At 31.9% G+C, this 20,582-nt stretch overlaps 1 protein-coding gene across 2 annotated transcripts in view; it reads left to right on the top strand.

Moving 5' to 3' along the window:
* The window catches only part of LOC107437101 (prolyl 4-hydroxylase subunit alpha-1-like), a 168,249-nt gene that overhangs the window by 133,990 nt on the left and 13,677 nt on the right, over positions 1 to 20,582 (top strand). Inside the window, exons 2-6 of one of the 2 annotated variants that reach the window (XM_071182125.1) lie at positions 7,716 to 7,907; positions 10,944 to 11,095; positions 15,130 to 15,294; positions 16,292 to 16,464; positions 18,287 to 18,338. The exons of the other annotated variant lie outside the window; for it this stretch is intronic. Coding sequence (XP_071038226.1) covers positions 7,726 to 7,907; positions 10,944 to 11,095; positions 15,130 to 15,294; positions 16,292 to 16,464; positions 18,287 to 18,338 — 724 coding nt within the window. The 5' untranslated portion in view covers positions 7,716 to 7,725. The remainder of the gene's footprint in view (positions 1 to 7,715; positions 7,908 to 10,943; positions 11,096 to 15,129; positions 15,295 to 16,291; positions 16,465 to 18,286; positions 18,339 to 20,582) is intronic. 2 annotated transcript variants of the gene reach the window in all.

Genomic DNA, 20,582 nt, shown 5'->3' with positions numbered 1-20,582 from the left:
CATACATCATGAAATATTATATACATTGATTTAAAGACATTTTGATTTTAGCAACAGTATGGTAGCTATTTCTAAAAGTCAAGCGTTTTGCTTGATAAATTAAAACATTTTGTACTACAATCAATTTAAAGATGGTTATTATATACAGGCATGATTTCAAAATATACATAGGTACTTATTTACAGACATTATTGGAGAATTTTCGAAACTTCGTAACAAACATCAGTTCAAGCCAAATACTTTTTTAATTTTAAAGTGGTAGTTAACAGGAAGAGATATCTACTTGGGTCGTTTAAAGTATTTATTTTTTGTTTAAAAATTTCGATTTATAGGGTTTTTACTCTCCACTTCTAAATAATTCGAAGGCTTTATGTGATACGCCACTTTAAGAGATTTTGTCGCGAATTGTGCTTAACTTGATATGTTACTTTGCGAAATGCCTGCCAGCGAAGCGGGCATCTGACTTCCTCATCTAACTAATTTGCCCTAGGACGACTAAGATTTTTTGCGTTAGGTATAAGGAGGTAATTGGGTGATTGGCGGCTTATAGATCGACTAGAGGACTAGTGTAATCTGGTGAATGGCGACTAGTCATCATCTACAACAGAAAGCCTCCACACTGTTTTTCATAAGTAGTCTGCGCAGTTCCCCTTTAATTACTCAATCGTAATTACCACTCTATGACTAACATTTCAAATTAAAAGACTACCACTCGAAAATACCACTCGAAATCCGCTGTCCCAAGCACAGGGTTCTCACGAGCCTTGTAAATTTTAAAGAGTGGTAAAATTGTTTTCCGAAAAAAGTATATCTGCGTGATAATTCCAGCTTAACTATTAAGCGGTATGTTAAAATAAGAAATATATTTTAGCATGAACCTTAATTTACTACCACTACTAAAATGTTTCAAGAACCAAGGGAGTCCTGGGAACAAAAGGGCATTGAGCATAATAAATAACTTTATTAAAATTTATATTTCTAAGATATCATGGTGGATAAACGTGTCTTGCATTGCCAAGATAAAATTAAGAATGAAATACTTATGTAATCAATTCTTATGTTTTCTGATAAAAAAACAGGCAAGTTTTCTTGCCAAGAGGCTTTAATAAGCAGAGAATTGAAAAAACGTGACAGGATATTTGCGTCCGCTTTATTGAATAAATAAATTAATTCAAGCTTAATCAAATAATTAACAGTTTTAACACCAGATGAGGTTCATTTATCTTTCATTGCAGTTTATGTTTAACGTATGAATGGATATCGGAGATGATAACTGCTCCGGATTCGATGAAATATTTTAATAAAACGGTAGTGAACAACAAACTAAAATTCGCAAATTTCCGGTTAAATTTGTCAATTTTTTTTAAAAAAAAAAGGCTCAACAAGGCTTAAAACTGTACGAAGGTAGTTATCAGATAAGCTTTTGAACTATTCAGAAGTAAAGGCCATGGGTGGAGACAAAACGGTAAGGCTGGTAATATAACCATTTCAGTTTTAACTTGCTTTCGAGAGGTGTAAACATTTTCTACTATCTTTCAGAAAAGAAGCAGTTTTATATACATGATATAATTATAAAAATGATCTCAGTAATTACAGAAATTTAATGTTTATCGAAAAAATATGCTAGAATGAAATGCCTTTCGTACCAGTTCTTGCTTTTATCCGTCTTGGTATACATAGGCTGTCAGCCCTGGTAAAGATCGAGTCGAGCATAAATCGAATTTACTAAACCAAGAATCATAGAATAAAAGACGGCCACTCAAAAATATTTATCTACTGTCCGGAGCAAATTAGCTTGCCTGGGAAATGTTGAACCAAATAAATAAATAAGATTTAATTATTTTTATGGAAACCGGGTATTAACTTGCAACACTGTGCAAGAAACCGATTGAAATGTGATTTTTGGAAATGTTTTCTTTTCTTTTTTTCTTTGAGAAATGTTGCAAGATTACTTTCTTGGTGTTTCTTTTTTCAAGTGAAGATCTATATCTTTCTCATTAACACGTTCACGCCTGGAAAAGTGAGAATACTGGTACGGGAAAAGAGAAATTACTGGTAGAAGAACTATTTCAATATCAGATAATATTAGGGAGGAGCTAATCTATTCTCAACAATAACAATTCACTGTAACGAAATTTATCACGGCGAAGATGCAATTCAATATAAAAATTGCATCCTTAAAAACAATTGGTAGTTATGGATTTTTATTATTTCCGGAAAAAAACTAAAAAAAATGAAATTTATCGTTACCAGTTTTTACTCCAGTGCTCTGCCAAGATGAGAAAATCTAGCGTGACCCACCGGTGGGTCACCCCGGCGTGAACGTGTTAATCTCTTCTATTCGAGCGAGTCATATATGTAAGGTGACCATCGGCCGCCGAAACTAAAGAACTGGTAGCAAAAAATAGAAAGAAGAACAGAAAACTCACCTCTTTTTAAAAATATCATTTCCGCTAGAGAAACCCTGCAAGGGATATCTGTTCTAAGAATATTAATTTGAAAAGTTTTCAAACATTCGTATAGTCGCTTCTTTCTCTCTCTTTCTTTTTAATTTACTTGCTGGACGCTGATGAGTTTTCATATATGCATGTTCAGGGAGACGATAATCAGGTTAAAAAAAAAGAAAATAAAACTATTTATTTAGCAGTTCATTTGTGGGTGGGGTAATAATAGTTTAATTCATTGAAATCACTACTATTTAGTTTAAATAAAATTATATTACACATTGAACTAACATTTTTTGATACGTTAGAATTAAAGCAAAAATAAATAAAAAATAGTCATACCTAAATTTTAACTACCACTTTTTATTTTTTCTATCTTGATTCTGATTCTGAATACATTTATGACTCGCACCCTTCCCGATGAGGTTATAAAAGATTATGTAACCCAGTTGGACGACGGAGAGGCTGCTTCGCGTGTATTAGGAAAAAAATCACGAAATGTTAATTGAATATTTTTATTTGAGATACTAAAACATATTCTCATTAAAAAGAATCACGTATTGCAGCTGGTTGTTTAACATAGGTTGTGACGATTCGGAAAATAATCATGAAAATTAATTGAATTTTTATTAGACGTATTGAAACGGATTTCTTATTTAAATAGAACACGTATTCCATTAAGGTCTGAAGAGTTTATGAAACTTTTTTACTTAATAAAAGGTATCTAAACACGTTTCTCATCAGAAAAGATCACGTATCCCAGCTGATTGAAACATTACATTTTATGCCTGCCAACAGTTACTAACTTCAAAAAAGCTTTTTCCTAGTGGTAGACACAAATAATTAATTTATCTTTCGCCGTCCCTTGAAACACTGTAAAACTTCTTCTTTAGTTATGCTAGCTGGGCCAACAAACTGAAGCCAAGGTTACTTGGCAACGTTACGTGTACCGCCAAAATAATAAAAATCTGATACATCGTGAATTATTTAGCATTATCATGCCTGCCAACTTTTACGCATTTGGCGTAAAATTTTATTTCCATATTTAAAGTGGTAGTAAAATGTATGCTCTCTATATATTCCTTGCATTTACAAACTAAATTTATGATCTTTTTGATCACCACTATTTTTTAAAAAATTAAGTATGTATAATAATAAGGAATTTTGATGTGTTAATCCGCAGATGTTGCCTCAAAATACAACGAATGTTTCCTTTTACTACCACTGGGGAAAATCATCCTCGAAAAGATTAAAAGTTGGCACGTATGCATTTTGTGGTAGCCATGAGTGAAAACACTTTAAGTCCTAGTGTTTTGATTGTATTCGGCACCTGGGCAGCAAAGCTGCCCAACACTTTAAATCAGATAGCTGGTACTCCTTACATATCTTTAAACTTTTAAATGTAGTGGTAGTTAAAAATATATTAAGTCAAATTTGTAAAAACAAGAATCTGGCATGAATGCAAAAAAATTTTTGCTAAAATTGGCAGACATGAATTGTCTATACATACCTGCCTACTTGTTCTGATATAGCGGAGCGTCCTTATCTGCCTTATCCAGTCAACGCTACTTCTAAATAATTTATAGGTTTATGTAATGCGCCATTTTGTTTCAGTTAAGTCATGTTGAACATTGTATAGGACTACCAACTTTCAACGTCTTTTATAAAAATTTATTCTAGTAGTACTTAAGTTTGCGTTTTAGTATGATATGTTTTATTCAATTGAACTTATTTTCCACACCACTAATCATAAATAATTTAAAAGAACATATGCTACGCAACTTTGTTTCAGCTACATCGTGGTGACACGTTTAAAATATTAGCAAAATTCTGAAAGCTTTGGCTTTTAAATATCAACTGCTCTATAAAATATTTAACAAAAAGCGTAGTAGTTGGCCGGCCTGTAGGTAAAAAGTAGGCAACTTCAACCGAAAATCTGCAAGTTTTAGTTGGTAGTTCTCGCTCCTATTTTTCTAAAATATATTGCCGCTTCCGGAGCAGTTGTCATCACTAAGATTCTAGAAAAAGAAAAAAAAAACTCAGTCTAACACGTTTTTACGAGATCCTTCTGAAGATTTAACTCTTTAAATCCCATTTTAGAAGATCTCTTTTTCCCAGGTAGCTCAAACATTTTATACTTAGCACATACAATCGGAAAGAATAAAGCTCGTATCAACCAAACTATATTAGTTATTTAAAATTATGTAGCTTGTGGTGTGCACAGGGATTCCACAGACGACTAAAAACGAAGGGGTGGTGATTAATAATTAACAAAAACCTATTTAAAAAACTCTGAAAATTGACCGCCTTTTTTTATTCAAGTATTTTTAGTTTTTTATTGAAAGTGATAATGAATTTTTTAATTTTAAATATAAATGATTTACAACGTATGTTATCGTGGTAGTTATGAGTTCATATAATTACTCAGTCATAAATTATGATTGAATAATTATATGAATTAAATAAATTAAAGATGAATTGAGTTTTTTTCACTTCTTACATATTTAGCTACATTCTTAACACTGGGATTACAGGACGTGTCATTTTGACGCATTTCGAATTTTATAAGGAAAGTTACAAAGCCCGTTTGCATTTTTATTTTGTCTCTTGTAATGACTTTTATCCATTGATCGTGGCAAATATATATTGAAGTCTATTTTCTTCAAAAGCGTTGAAATGTTAAAATTCTCTATGTGGTATACCTAACTCTACGGATATGCGTCAATTTGACGCTTTCGTAATTTAGACAAAATTTTGAGTAAATATGCAAACATCACATCAATAATAAATAGGAATGTACCGACAATACTTCGATCCGTTATCCGATATCGTTATCTCAAATGAAACAAACGATAAACAGTAAAAGAAAGAACAAACGCAGAATGTCAATTGATCTCACAGTGTCAGATTTCGAAGGTTTCAATTGCTTAGTTCGAGTATTGAAAAATAAAATACTAGAATATTTCATAAATATATACTGATATGCTTTCTAAGTGCAGAGATGCTAACTGCTCCGGACACGGCAAAATAATTTTTTAAAAAAAATGGTAAATAAATAACTACTGAGTAAATTTTGCAAAAATAAAGTTTTGAATTATATAATCATACGAATTATTTAGAAATTTTGGTAGATAAAAATCTTCTAAATTGAATTTAGTGAACCAAAAATCCCAATTGATAAATTACCACTTTAAAATATATATTTGCTGTCCAGAGCAAGTTGGTATCTCTGTAAGTGCTGTTATATGTATTCGTTCATACGTCAAAGTGACGCGTCTTCGTAGAGATAGGTATATAAGAAACGTCCGTAAACCTAGTGTTAAATTCTTATATCTTTTTTTTTTCAAATCAAGCAGTTATTGCATTTATTAAAAAATTTACTAGCTAGCTGAATAATATATCCATTTAATTTATATACAAACCTGCTACCACCATTTTCCCTTAAGCACTTTTTCCATGAGCAAGGATGTTACTTGTGACTAAAAAGAGAAAAAGTGGTAGAAACTCAATTTATTTTTATTCATTTATTATACCTTAAATTAATTAATTGTATCTGCCACTATGACTTAAATTTCCAATTATTCATGCTAAAAAAATTCTTTTCAATTGTAAAATGAAAAAAAGCTTTAAAAAGTTGCCAATTTAACCATTTTTAAAATGTTTTTGATTTCATTAAGCACCACTCTTTGCATTTATAATCGCACATGGCAACCCAGCATTGGTGCAAAATAAATGTCCGCTGTATTTTGCTCCAATTCTTCCCTGCCATTGTCCCACAAAAGAATTTTTTTTTTTTAACCGTTGAATGCCACGCCAATTTTACATGGCTTGCCCGTCTGGCCAAACGGTAAATAACCACATAATAAATTTGAAAATTTGACAGATTTTGCTAGTTTCTTTTTAGATTTTCGCACAACATTATTTAACTTGACTTGATAGGATTTGTCGTCGGGCATCTCACTCCTTCATCTAGTCTGTTAAAATAATTGAGACTAATGGCACTGGTAAATAAGAGATTCGAGTGGTGGCTGTGAAGCCGCTGTAGAATTATAGTCATACATACCCTCCAACTGCTACGGAATTTCCGTAGTTTCAGAAATCTTCTTTTCTGACGGGAGCAAAATTAATGTCTTAATATTTAAAAAAAATTAATTTTAGTGTAACTTGTCAACTATTACTTATAAAAGTGCAGGCCATATGGCTAGATTCTTAAGTTCTGATAAAAGTTTTATGAGAGATCCATTTGCTTTAAAAATTTCTACTTTGGTTCGCTACCACTAGAAAGAATTATTTTCAAAATCCTCATAAGTTGGAGGGTCTGGTCATATCTGAGTAAATATTATTTAAAAAGAGTGGTGAATTATATAAATCTACGAATTGTTTAGAAATAGTGGTGGATAAAAATCTACTAAATTAAATTTTTTAAACCAAGAATCACAATTAATAAACTACCACTTGAAAATATTTATTCGCTGTATGGAGCAAGTTGGCATCTCTGTGTATATAAATAAAACTATTTTTGTGTGTTCGATATAGCATTAATTTCTTCAAGCCATTTTAGTAACGAAAATAAAATAAGAAAAATAAAAAATTACTCGATATATGTGTTACATACTCGAATTATGTGTCGAATTATAATCTTGGCTTCGCCGGTCACCGGTGACCCCCCATGGCATGCAACGTGATAATTTATCGAATTGGTTATAACTATGTATTAATTAGTGTAAGAACTTTTATTATTAAGCTTTAAACTGAATGGAGAGATTCGTGTACAGTTAACAATCTCGCGAAGAGAACATAGTTCTGATAAATTTTAACCCCTTAATACCCAGCAACAAAAAGATATTTCTCTTGTTTGGTTAAGCAAAATGTATATTTTCTTCTATTTTCTACCTCTTTGAAAAGCTATGTGCAAAGATTTCAAATCAAAAGGTAAATATTTATTTTGCCAGTATTTACCATACTGGCGAAATAAATATTTGCCTTTTGATTTGATTTTTGGCTACCTGAACTACAGGGGAAAAAAGATTAAACAATACAAATCAAAACAATGGATGATCAAAACAATGGAAACACATTCATACTGACTCCACATAAAAAAAAATTTGCCTCATATAAATGAGTGTACGAAGTTAAAAGCTGATTTTCTTTTTCAATACCACAATAATTAAAAAAGCATTTTCAACTAAATATTGCAATCGTACTGAATATTTTCAAAACTAGTTGTATTATTTCAAGTAAAATCCTTCATTTCTTATATTTTCTTTTCAGATAATACGCCATGAAGTGTCATTTCCCCCAACTCATCACAATCATCCTCTCCTGTTGCTTTCGTGTAGGACTGTCCGAGTTTTTCACTGCAATAGCAGAATTAGAAAAATTACTGCAAACCGAAGAGAAAGTTGTAAACTCTTTAAACACTTATTTAAAGATTGAAGAAGAAAGACTACAAAAGGTGAAATGGTAAGACATTTAAACTTTTTTAATTGAAAGCCATTATAGCTATTAGTTGCCAACTGCTCGTTTACAGCAAAATATTTTAATAAAGTATAAGACACTAAGTTTTGTTTAATTTTGAGATCATTTTTGAAACTACNCATTTTTGAAACTACCCCCTTGAACATAAAATAGAAGCGGCAATTTACATAAATGTTTAAATTATTTAATATCAATGGTTCACAAAATCATTTTTTTTTCCTTTAAATTTACAAAACTAAAGAACAAAATATTTAAACCCAAATTTTGCTACCATTGGAAAAGTGTTTTCCACCAAGTGAAACAAACTGACATGTTTTCTGTTTTGTACACATATGTTTCCTATATCTATATTTTGTGTTTCTAATATTAGCAAAATTTATTTAAACAAATGCTTTATACTTTCCCATTGATTAAGTTAACATTTAATTTTCGACAAAGCACGGAATGCGTAATTTGGATAATGGACATAACTATGCGCGTTTTTATTTAAAAAACTGGAGAATAATTTTTTTCCACTTTTATGTTACAAAATAGTAAGAAATCCACTTACAGTTAACCCGACGTCAAGCGATCTCTATCTTATTATTCCTTATCATTCAGAAGGTTTTTTGTCAGCAAATTCGGAGTAGGATATCGATTGGCCTGCTATCAACGGAATTCGAACATGGATCTACTCATAAGAAAGCGATTGCTCTATATACTCTGAATGGGGCTGAAAGTTAATACTCCCTCCGTCCCAAATTAGTAGCTAGATTCGGGTCGAAAATTTTGTTCCACATTAGCTGCTACTTTACAAGTAGGTAGAATCATCAATAATTTCGAACGGAGAATAATTTTTTTCCACTTTTATGTTAAAAAATACCACGAAATCCACTTACAATTAACCCGAAGTCAAGCGATCTCTATCTTATTATTCCTTATCATTCAGAAGATTTTTTGTCAGCAAATTCGGAGTAGGATATCGATTGGCCTGCTATCAACGGAATTCGAACATGGGTCTCCTCATAAGAAAGCGATTGCTCTATATACTCTGAGTGGGGTTGAAAGTTAATACTCCCTCCGTCCCAAATTAGTAGCTATATTTAGGTCGAAAATTTTGTCCCACATAAGTTGCTACATTACAAGTAAGTAGAATCATAAATAAATTCTGGTGCAGTTTTCGAAGTGATCGGCTCCATTAAATTATATCATACCTGCCAACTTTCACTCTTTCCGACAACGGATTTTCAGAGTAGTTGTTAAACAATAAACGAAAAACAAATTGACTCAAAAATATATTTATATTTTGATTCTGTAGAAATTCGCTTGTGCATGCGGAAACTATTAATTGGAACTATTACACATGCTAATGCTAATAGCCATGCATTCTAAAACTTTCAGAATTTCCTGCATTANAAAAAAGAGTTTATACACTTTTCTAATTAAATTAATAAACCAGGAATTTTAAAAACTAATGTATCAAAAAACATTAATTTTCTCAATTGTTGTGTTTTGGACTTAACCGCATTGGCTCCTGAGCGACTCATATGTTTCCTATATCTATATTTTGTGTTTCTAATATTAGTAAAATTTATTTATACAAATGCTTTATACTTTCCCATTAAGTTAACGTTTAATTTTGGACAAAGCCCGAAATGCGTATTTCGGATAATGGACATAAATATGTTCGTTTTTAAAATACTAGGAAATCCACTTACAATTAGCCAGACGTCAAGCGATTTTTATCTCATTATTCCTTATCATTCAGGAGGTTTTTCATAAGCAAATTCGGAGTAGGATATGAATTGACCTGCTATCAACGGAATTCGAACATGGGTCTCCTCATAAGAAAGCGATTGCTCTATATACTCTGAAAGGGGTTAAAATTTTATACTCCCTCCGTCCCAAATTAGTAGCTATATTTAGGTCGAAAATTTTGTCCCACATTAGCTGCTACATTACAAGTAGGTAGAATCATCAATAATTTGCGATGCAGTTTTCGATCTGATCGGCTCCAGTAAAATTATATTAGTTGTGAATTCACTACCGCTTAGCTGGAAAATAGTTACAGGCGATTACTTATGAATAAGTCCTTAAAATAGGCGAGGCTTAAGAACCTAGGAACAGTAATTTTTCAACACTTTGCACTCGAGGTTCTTTCAGCTGTTAAAAAAAGTGACCCAACCACTAACATTTTGAAAGATTTTTTTACAAACTCACCTTATAATACCTTCAGACCACTGAATGAAGTGGCAACTAAACATTAAGTCGAAAAAATTTTAGATTTAGAGTGGTGGGTAATTTGACTGATAGTGGTGACTGACAGTCACCTCTCGAGTGCAAAGGGTTAACTTAGTACAGATTTAAGGAATGAAGGAAAGAATGCTTGGTTCTTATTGTTGATTGATAGAACAATATGCTAAAATCTCTGAAAAAATATTCAGACAAAATCATTAAATCGTCAGTGTTAATAATTAGTTAAAAAATGTTTAAATGTTGTAACAAATTTGAGACAGATGAAATACATGTTTTGACCTAAATTTTACAACCATTTTAACTATTTTAGCGTACTACTGAATGTCTCAAAATTATGTAAGCGAAGTTGCTCAACCCATTAAATGCTAGGCTACAAATATTGCTTTGATTTAAAAATGTCCCGGCATGAAAAAAGCAGCAGTACTTACATAATTAAACGCATGTGCTGCAGCTTTATTTTCTGATTTGAAGAAAAGAAATTTCCGATGCAAAACGCATCAGAAACAGGTTTATGCTGATAATTTAACTTTTGCACGCTATTTTGTCTAACATTAAAACTTAATTATTAAAATATTCTTACATTTATTGCATTTAAGTGATCTGCAAAAATTTTTTCCATTGTTTATTTTTCTTCAATTCAAAATATATCTTTATCATTGTACTAAATGGATAAATTACCGACGTTATTACCTATTATTTTAAGCATGAAAAATATAAGCGATAATTAGATTTATTTTAGATTGAATTATTGCAATAATGCAGAAAAATAATTCTTTTATACTTTAGGCTAAGTCAGCAATATGCAGATCTTTATAATGCAGCCAATGAGGACGTCGAAACATTTTTGTCGAATCCTGTTAACGCATACTTATTGGTGAAGCGATTATCAGCTGACTGGGAAACAACCAATAGAATTGTGGATAGTTCTGAAAGTAGAGGTGAATTGTGAAATGTTTTATTTTAAATTGAAGGGAAAATGAAATTTTTGATATATCAACCAGTAACGATCATAATTCACAATATTAATAATAATTTTTTAGAATTCTAAGTTTTTGCACTCTGAGTAACCTACTTAGTACAACGCTTTTATATAATTCACATAATTTTTAATAATATCTCCTACGAGGAATTTTTTAGAGTGGTGACTTACGAAGCCACAGTATAATCAGGATGCTTGTGCTTTTGCAAAATATTTCATTAAGAGGTAAACACATTAAAACCAAAGCTTTCAGAATTTTTAGAAATTTTGCCAACATTCAAAATGGTAGAAATAGCTAGAACCTGGGTACACAGCCGCGAAGCGGCTTTAACCCATTCATCGATCTTGGATAGTTCTGAAATGATGATTCAGTCACTGGTGGATCTGAAAGTAGAAAAAATATAAGACCACAACGAGCTGTGATCTTAGAAAAAAAACAAAAAAGGTTCATGGGCGCGTGGTTTCGTGAATACTGGTTGCTGATTAGCCGATGGCAGGAGGTCTATGCTATGTTGGTAGATGTTGTTTCAGGAGCTCTGGATTTTATAAGTCCGATCAATAAATTGAAGACTTCTTCATTTTTAATAAGATTTTCCAGTTCTGTGAGGAGTAATAAGAGTCTAGCAGCTAGGGCGACGTCTTTTCCCTTGGGTCTGGAATTGTTGACTTGTTTGAAAGGCCTTTTAAGTAGTCTGGAAGGGCACTTTGAGTAGTTAGCTGTATGGGCATCACCACAATTTGCACATGTTGCAGGTGATGATCTGTCCTTGGAGCAGAGGTAACTTCTATGTTTCCCGGCGCATTTCACACATCGGGCCTCGTTGTTGCAGGTGCGCTGGGTATGACCGAACTTTTGGCAGCAGAAGCACTGGACTTGGCCACGCCCACCGCGGAAAAGCTTGATCCTGATTCGTCGATGACAGTAGACCTGTGTGGTATTCTTGAGTTTTACTCTAATGTTATTTTCGCCTTTACAAATCACGATAAAATTCAGAGAGTCTTTTAGTGGTCTGTCTTTTTCGTCAGTTTTTATCTTCATTGGGATAATCTTGGTGGGAAAAAGTCCAGAAATTTCTAAGTCCTTCTCTAGGTCTGTAGACGTAGTTGAGTTAGTGAAACCTCGAAACAAGAATTTCACATATTTAGCAGGCGGGGGGTGCTGTCGCTGCCTCCGCCGGAGGAGCAGGCGCAGGTTCGGGAGCTTCATTGTCTGCAAAGAGTATCTTGAATTTTTCCTTTGCCGGTGAGGTAATGGGAGTAGAATTGCAAGAGTCTTTAACCCTTTCGCGCCGACTGTCACAAATACGTGACAGCAAAAAACCGTATAAATCAGGGTAGGAAGATAAAACTGGTAATCAAAGTATTTCTTTAGCAGTTTATTTGTGGGCGGAGTTATAATTTTTTGATTTATTTAATTCACGATTACTTTGTTCAAAATAAAACTATTTAGTTATACTTTGAATTTAATTATATATATGATTAAACTAACAATAATTAAAATAAAAGCAAAGTAAGTCTGTCGAATTAGTAACGACTACATTTAAGTTACCGTTTTTAATTTAATTGCAACTTGATTCTGATTTTGTACGAATGCTTTTCTGAATCACCCGTCCCCAAGGGGTTAATGTTGAGTGTAGGCTCGGGTTGCTTGGTTGGGGTGGAGTCAGGCTGGGATGTAGCACAAGAGGTTTTAGTAGCCGTGAAAACAACTTTTTGAGGCAAATCTGTGCTGGTCTCTTTAGTCTTGGTAGGGTTTTCAGCTAGCTGCTTAAGTTTGCTCTGTTATAGGTATTTGATCGTGTATCTGAAGTCTAGAAAGGCTTTCTGAGTTGATAAAAGTTCATCAAAATTAGTCGGGGGCATTAGGATCTTCAATCTCAGGAGCTCATCATGTTGTTCACTATAAATTTTCAGCTTTCTGTCTATGTTGTTGTCTCTGAGAATGGCTTTATCGGTGCACTTGCGGCATCCCGCTTCGATTTCTTCTATCACAATTGGATCAATGTAGAAAGTACTGCAGAACTCTTCTTGGGTGTACTTAATGGTTGGCCTGGTAGAGTTACACCCTCTTTTTCCACCTCTTCCGATATGCTTCGTAGACATTATAAAACAGGACCGCACTCCAAAGAAGTGATCATCATCCAACATTCAAAATGCTTCACCACGTTTCATATGAACTTTTGAATTATTCGCACCACTTAAATGAATTAAAGATAATACATTTAAAAATAAATATAGGTCATATCTACCAATAGAATAATTTTATAGAAGATATAGAGTTCTAATTTGGTAGCCCTCTGAAATAGGTGTCAGTGAAGCACAAAAGTTTAAATATCTCCACCTCATATCTCCGCCAAGAGAGTTTTCTTTAACCCCTTGGGGACGGGTGATTCAGAAAAGCATTCGTACAAAATCAGAATCAAGTTGCAATTAAATAAAACCAGACTTAAAAGCCANATAATTACAATAAATATATCAAAGCATAATAATCCATGCCCAAGCGAATTTCAACGGGATCAAAATATAAATATATTTTCGAGTCAGATTGTTTTTCGTTGATTGTTTTACAATTACTCTGAAAATCCATTCTCGGAAAGAATGAAAGTTGGCAGGTATGATTTTTAAATGAATTAAAGTTAATACATTTAAAAATAAACATAGGTCATAGTTACCAATAGAATAATTTTATAGAAATTAGTTTTATAGAAGATATAGAGTTCTAATTTGGTAGCCCTCTGAAATAGGTGTCAGTGAAGCACAAAAGATTAAATATCTCCACCTCATATCTCCACCACGAGAGTTTTCCTTAATATTTAGAGTAGTAGTAAATTTTATGCTCAAAATCATATTTTTGATTAATTAAATATAATCTTCATTGATTGTTGTTACTACCATGTGTAAAGATAATAAGCGCTCTGCACTCCACGTGTTTCTAAATACTGTTTGAATCAAGGTAAGCATTTAATAATTTCAAAAACAACACGCAGTATTTTTAATCTTTTAAAAGCACATAGTACTGTGGTTAATAATTATAAAGACATAAATTTTTATAATTACATTAATCGATAAATTAATACATAATGTTTTTTACTTTTAGATTGGTGATTTTTTTTCACAGTGCAAAGGATTGAAGCAATTACATAAGACTTAACTATCCTGTAATGAGAATTCTTTTAGTACATACTTTTAAATTTAACAATACAATCTATATATATCAAAATGAATGTCTGCGGATGTTTTTACAGACTTCTAAACCATCTGACCGAAAACTATAAAAATAGGCATGTTGATAGTTTAAAGCACGAGGAAGGTCACTGTTGACGTTTAGAACATTTTACGACAAACCGTTCTAGCGGGATGAGCGAAAAACGAAATGGATTTTTCTGATTGGTTAAGCGTTTGCCATTGTTTTAAATTAAACGATTCAAGTTTTCACATATTTTAAAGATAACATCAGTGATAATTGCCAGCTTATAGCTTTATTTGATCAAAAATTAGTTTATTGCATGTATTTAAGTATTTAATTGTATTTACATATTTTCAGAACGAAAAAATAAGGTGTATCCTAAATATTTTATTACCAATTTATTAGAATGTGAGATTAATCATTCTTTGCTTTGTTTTATTTACCACTGTCTAATTTGAAATAAGAATCATACTAAAAACTAATATGGATTAGTTAAATTAAGATGAAAGTGAAAACAAAAAGAGTTCTGTTACATTAAACATACCCATATTGACGCAATCATTTTATGTTATTCACTCCAATTTATTAATTGCCCTAAAAATGTCATTCATCTGGATCTTCCATCTTTTGCTGTTTGGTATATGTCTATCAGTTTTGATTTTTTTTTATTCACCCCGTGCGAAGAATGGGTATTCAGCTAGTATATTATAAATGATAATTTTTTTATAAAATGAGCTCCGGAGCGTGGCGTTAATTTCCAATTTCAAGATTATTTTTAAGGGTTCCATTTTTTAAATTAATTTCAGAGGTTATTCAAAATATAACAAACGAAGTGAAGGCTTTTCCGAGTAAAGAAGATTTATCTGGAGCTGCTGCAGCATTAATTCGACTTCAAGAAATCTATCTACTAGACGCTGCTACACTTGCTCGAGGACAAATAAAAGGAACCATTCCATCCAGTAATCTTACGGGTGAGAATTTATTGAAAATTTTAAAGCAATTTGTATATAATTTTTCAAATTTTTCAAATTATTAATATTTTTTAGATTTTTATAAAAATTGCTCTTTTTTAAACTGGTTGTATTTATAGAGATGCAGAGATGCCAACTGCTCCGGACACTTCAAAATAATTTTTAAAAAAAAAAAACGGTAAATAACTATAAACTAAAATTTGCAAATACTTGAATAATTTAGCTAATTTTTTAAAGGGTCTACCATGACATAACTATGATAAAGTGGGGAATATATAAGCCTACGAACTATTTAGAAATAGCGGTGGATAAAAATTTGATAGATTGAATTTATTAAACCATGAATCACATTTAATAAACTATAACTCGAGAATATTTATTCGCTGTCCGGAGCAAGTTGACATCTCTGGATTCACGTGGATAAATTTTTTTGCTCATTATTTTCTTTACACCCCTTCTACCTATAAAAAGTGACTGCAGCTGCCCTGGTAAACCAGGATTGTGTTTTTTAAAAAATTTATTTAAAGTGGTGAAAAAAATTTTTATATCTTGTTTACTTTTAATAGAATGTATACTCTGCCCTTTAACAATGGAAGAGGCGCCTTTACTTTTTGATAATTTAAAAAAAAAATTCTGGAAATATTTCGTGAGAATTATTTTGTAGCTTCAGTAGTGTTTAGTTTATGTGATTTTTCATACTTTCCAATTGTCTATTTCTCATACTTATCAATAAAATTTAAAGCTTTCAGAGATTTCAAGACCGGTAATAAATAAACAAGTATTTTTGAACACTCTTTGCAAGAAAATATAGAGATAAGTTTGCTCAAACTCTTGCCTAAAACTTTTTTAAATTTTAAAGTATAGCACCTGCAATATATTTTTTGGAAAAGTAACCCACGTGCAATTTGTTAAAAGTGTATATTCTGAACATAAGTAAGTCACCAACAATATTTCTTGACATCTTAAATTTGAAATTTGTGTTTTTTATTAATTACAGCTGGAGACTGCTTTGAACTTGGAAAACACGCCCATTCACAGGCAGATTGGAACCGCTCTCTTCTATGGATGGAGGAATCATTGCAGCGGCTAAAATTGGAAGAGGACCTTCAACCACTAAAATCTGCCAATGAAGCTGACATTTATGAATACATGGCCTTCGCACATTTTTCTGTTTGTACTCTTTCATTTCCTTTATTTATATACTCTGGCAATTAACGACTTAGTTAGAAATTCAGTTGCAACAGCTATACATTTTGCTAAACTATTGTAGTTAACAATTATAACTCAGTGTACATACACGTAGTCTTGATTGCCAACCGGATAAAACTCTATTATCCTATTTAAATAGTAGAAGAATTCATTATTTTTTAAAAAAACAAACAAACATAACTCTTTTAAAAAAACTAATTAATAAAAAATAACAACAAAAAGTAATGGTCTTGTAAAAGAAACATTTTTAGGTTGATTCTCAGTGTAAACAAAGAAAAAGCCGAACTAGAAAATGTGCTCTAATTCCAGTTTTATTAGTTACATTAGTTACTTTCTATGAAATATTCTATAAAGTAATAAAGTATTAAACTCTGTCAGTTTCTTTTTCTTTTTTTAAAACAAAAACGAAAACAAAACTCTTAAGAGTTGAGAGTTTACCACGGAAATTGAGACTTCGGACGGAACTGTAAGAAAACTAAGAGTTTACCACGGAAGTCGAGTATTGTGGATTTAATATCAACTCTGGGCCAACTGTTTCTCATAAACAGTAAAACTCTTACAAAGATTTGGAGGATTCTTCAGTCATGATGGCTACCCAGGTAATCAGACACCGGCTACCATAATGGTCCATTTTTTCGGACATTAAAGAGTCGGTAGCGGGTTCAAGTTAACGCCATATTAAAGCAAGAAACTTGTAAAATAGGGACTTTTATCTGATCTCCAGAAGCTGAAAAATTTCTTTTTATTTCATTTGAACTTCTTTTTACTTCATTTCGCAAACCTCCAACATCTGAGATTCGTAGAAATTTTGAAAACAACATGTATTTTAGAAATTTTATAAAAGCATGAATTTTTTTTTAAATGCGCGACTTTTTGCAAATGTCATTTCTCAGGAAATCGAGTTCGCGCAAATTTGCCATGCATAATTATATACTTTAAAATGACGTAAAAAATTCTATATCTTACACTTCAAAATCTTTCGTCTGTTATTAAATAAAATAATAAAAAGCAATAAACATTTACTAAAATTGATTTTTTGCAGGAATTATCTTTAGATAAATAAATTTTATAATTACACTCAAAAATGTTTAATTCCTTTAAGAAATTCTCGAGATATGGTAAAATGCGCAAAAAGTAAAATTAACACTGAAACTTTTTAACGCTCTCTTGTCTAAACTATTGGGACAATATTTTCCAGACTGCGCCTAATCCCTATATTTTAGGACTCAGATATCCGAATCCGCTTAAAAAAAGGTATGTTTATTCAGAGAGAGTGAATTTTTTGCCAGATTTCATAATTTAAAATATCGTTTGCACTAATTAATTACCATATAAGATCACCTTCTCTTAAGAAGAATGTAAAGATCCGACTATTAGATCAAAAGTTATTCAGGGTGATCCGTTGTTTTTGGGAGCTCTGTCCATGATGATACTGATGAGATTTTTAGAATTGAAGTTCAAATTGTTGCTGACAAAAATATTACTTTAATTGAACATTAAAATTAAAATGAATGAATAGAATTAGAATTTTTAAGATTTCTGAATACTAACGCAATTTTTCGCAATGTTGCAGAAATGCAACAATATATATTTTATTCATTTTGTATAATGTAGAAATACAACTAACCCTTTTTACAATGAATTTTTAGTTTATAATGAAATGCATTTTATGTGCTAAATACGATATTTTATTTTGCATTAAAATTGTTTTGTTTTTTTCAATTGGGATGTGTTGAGACTTAAAGGGATAACGAAGTCAATTAAAAGGAATTTTTTATTACAGTTAAACAACTTCAGCGCTGCTGTTGAGTTAACAGAAAAGTTATTGCAGGTCGGTAAGTATGACACAAATTGAAATTCTTATTTTTAATAATATTTCCTACTTGATTATTTAAGCAATAGCACTTTTAATTTAGGTGAATGAACATAAATTAATCTTCCCTCATAGAGCTCAAAGCTTTTCGTAAAAATACTTTTATTGATGTTACTGTGATGGAGATGTAACCATGAGAGCTTCGGTAATTTGGTTTTATTCGCAATTAGTGTAAATAGCTACTATGTACGAGTATCCCCAGAGAATTTTGTGAGTTCCAGTAAAGTTACTTTACTTACAGAAATTGCACACCTGTGCCGCGTAGCGGCTCCTATCCCATACATCAGGAAATTTGCAAAGAATTGGAAGTAATAACATTTTGAAATTAGCAATCTTTGTGGTAGCAAATACAAAAATACAAGCGCTTTGCTTGAGTAAATACATACCTGAAAACTTTTAATTCCTACGAGGATAATTTTCCCTAGTGGTAGTAAAATTAAATACAAATTACAATTTTCGGCAGAAGAGTACCCTGTATTACGAAAAAGTTTGCGTGGACTAGTACAACAGCATTACATATTGATATATATGCTTAATTTTTTTAAATATAGTGGTGGTCAAAAAGATTATAAATTAAGTTTATAAATGCAAGAAACATATAGAAAGTATACATTTAACTACCACTTTAAATATAGAAATAAAATTTTACGCCAAATGCGTAAAAGGTAGGTATGTAAGTATGTGGCAGGTATGTAAATATAACATTGGAATATCTGATTCATCGAATCTAAATTGACACATGTATTAACACATATAAGTATAAACATAATTTGAATATATATATACATAAGCTGTCATAAATAAATATTAACATAAATTGAGACATATTTCACTAATTAAATTTCTATATTTAACTGACACATGTTTGATTATGACATAAATTAAAAGTCTAAAATTTAGAGTTGAATATTAATATGAAAAGTATAAGTCCTCGATTGGGAAATAAAATCATCACAGGTCTCCCCTAAGATCCTCTGTAAAAGACTTCACTTTTTAAATGGTCTTGGAGCTCTTTCACAAGTGATACGAGTCTGTGTACAAATTTAGCTGGTGTTGAAGCAACAGCACGGAAGGCCCTTCCTGCGGGTGGGCTTCACATTCCGTGTAGTTTGCGGTGTGATTTTTGCCACAGTTGCATCACTTTGGAGGTGTGAGTCTATCCTTTCGACACTGGAAGGATCTGGGATTATCCGCGCATTTACGGATATGCAATGCATCTAGATTGCATTGCAACGGTGTGGCCGTATTCCTGGCAATTAAAACACTGCAGCGGTCCCCGACCGCCACCAAAACGTTCTCAGAGATGCCAACTTGCTCCGGACAGCAAATATATATTTTAAAGCGGTAATTTATCAATTGTGATTCTTGGTTTAATAAGTTCAATTCAGTAGATTTTTATCCACCACTATTTCTAAATAATTCGTATGCTTATATGATTCACCACTTAAAGTACTTATAGAGTGCTTATAACAAAACCCTCCGCAATATCACAAATTCACCCTGGTATTTCAGGAATAAAAATATTCGTAATGACACCTGTACGCCTAGCCTTCTTGAGTTATACAAAAATAGTTCTCTCAAGAATTTTCTTAAGAGCACTGGGCACTTCAACCCCCTTATATGGTCTTCCTCTAACTACGACCCAGATGATCCTAAGTGCAAGAGACGGCCTAAGGCCATTCTCCATTACTATAATAATCTCCAAGACATCGTTTGATGATTTTTCTATCCCCCTGACTGGCTCCTCCATCATCATTACCCTTTTCCACCTTCTTGGGTTGGCCCAATACTTCGCGGAATTACTGCGGCTCATTCTGATTCAATTTACTAATACAACTACTAACAATGTTAATCACTAACTGCTTATTTTTCAATAATTATATATAAAATATAAATAATGATTTATAATAAATAATTAATTTTATGTATTTGTTATCCTGATTTAAAATTCTATTTTAATGTGATCAGAGGCATATCAAAGAATTTCATCATTATCATCATCGAAATATATCTGGGCACCTGGGGCCGTTAGCGGCCTTTTTCCCATTCGTCTTGTATTGTGGTCTTTAAGGTGGTTCTTTCTGGTAATTGGAATGCAATTGGAATAAAAGGAAATTAAATATTTTGTATTTTAGTTAAAATTACTTCACTACAAAAATGAGCTGCCATCGGTCTGAGGTTTAGGTCTTCTCTTAAGTTTTCAAAA

This window comes from Parasteatoda tepidariorum, chromosome 6 (assembly GCF_043381705.1).
Source record: "Parasteatoda tepidariorum isolate YZ-2023 chromosome 6, CAS_Ptep_4.0, whole genome shotgun sequence".
Lineage (NCBI taxonomy): Eukaryota > Metazoa > Arthropoda > Arachnida > Araneae > Theridiidae > Parasteatoda > Parasteatoda tepidariorum.
The sequence above is the reverse complement of the archived record's forward strand: the minus strand, read 5'-3'. Positions and strand labels throughout refer to the sequence as shown.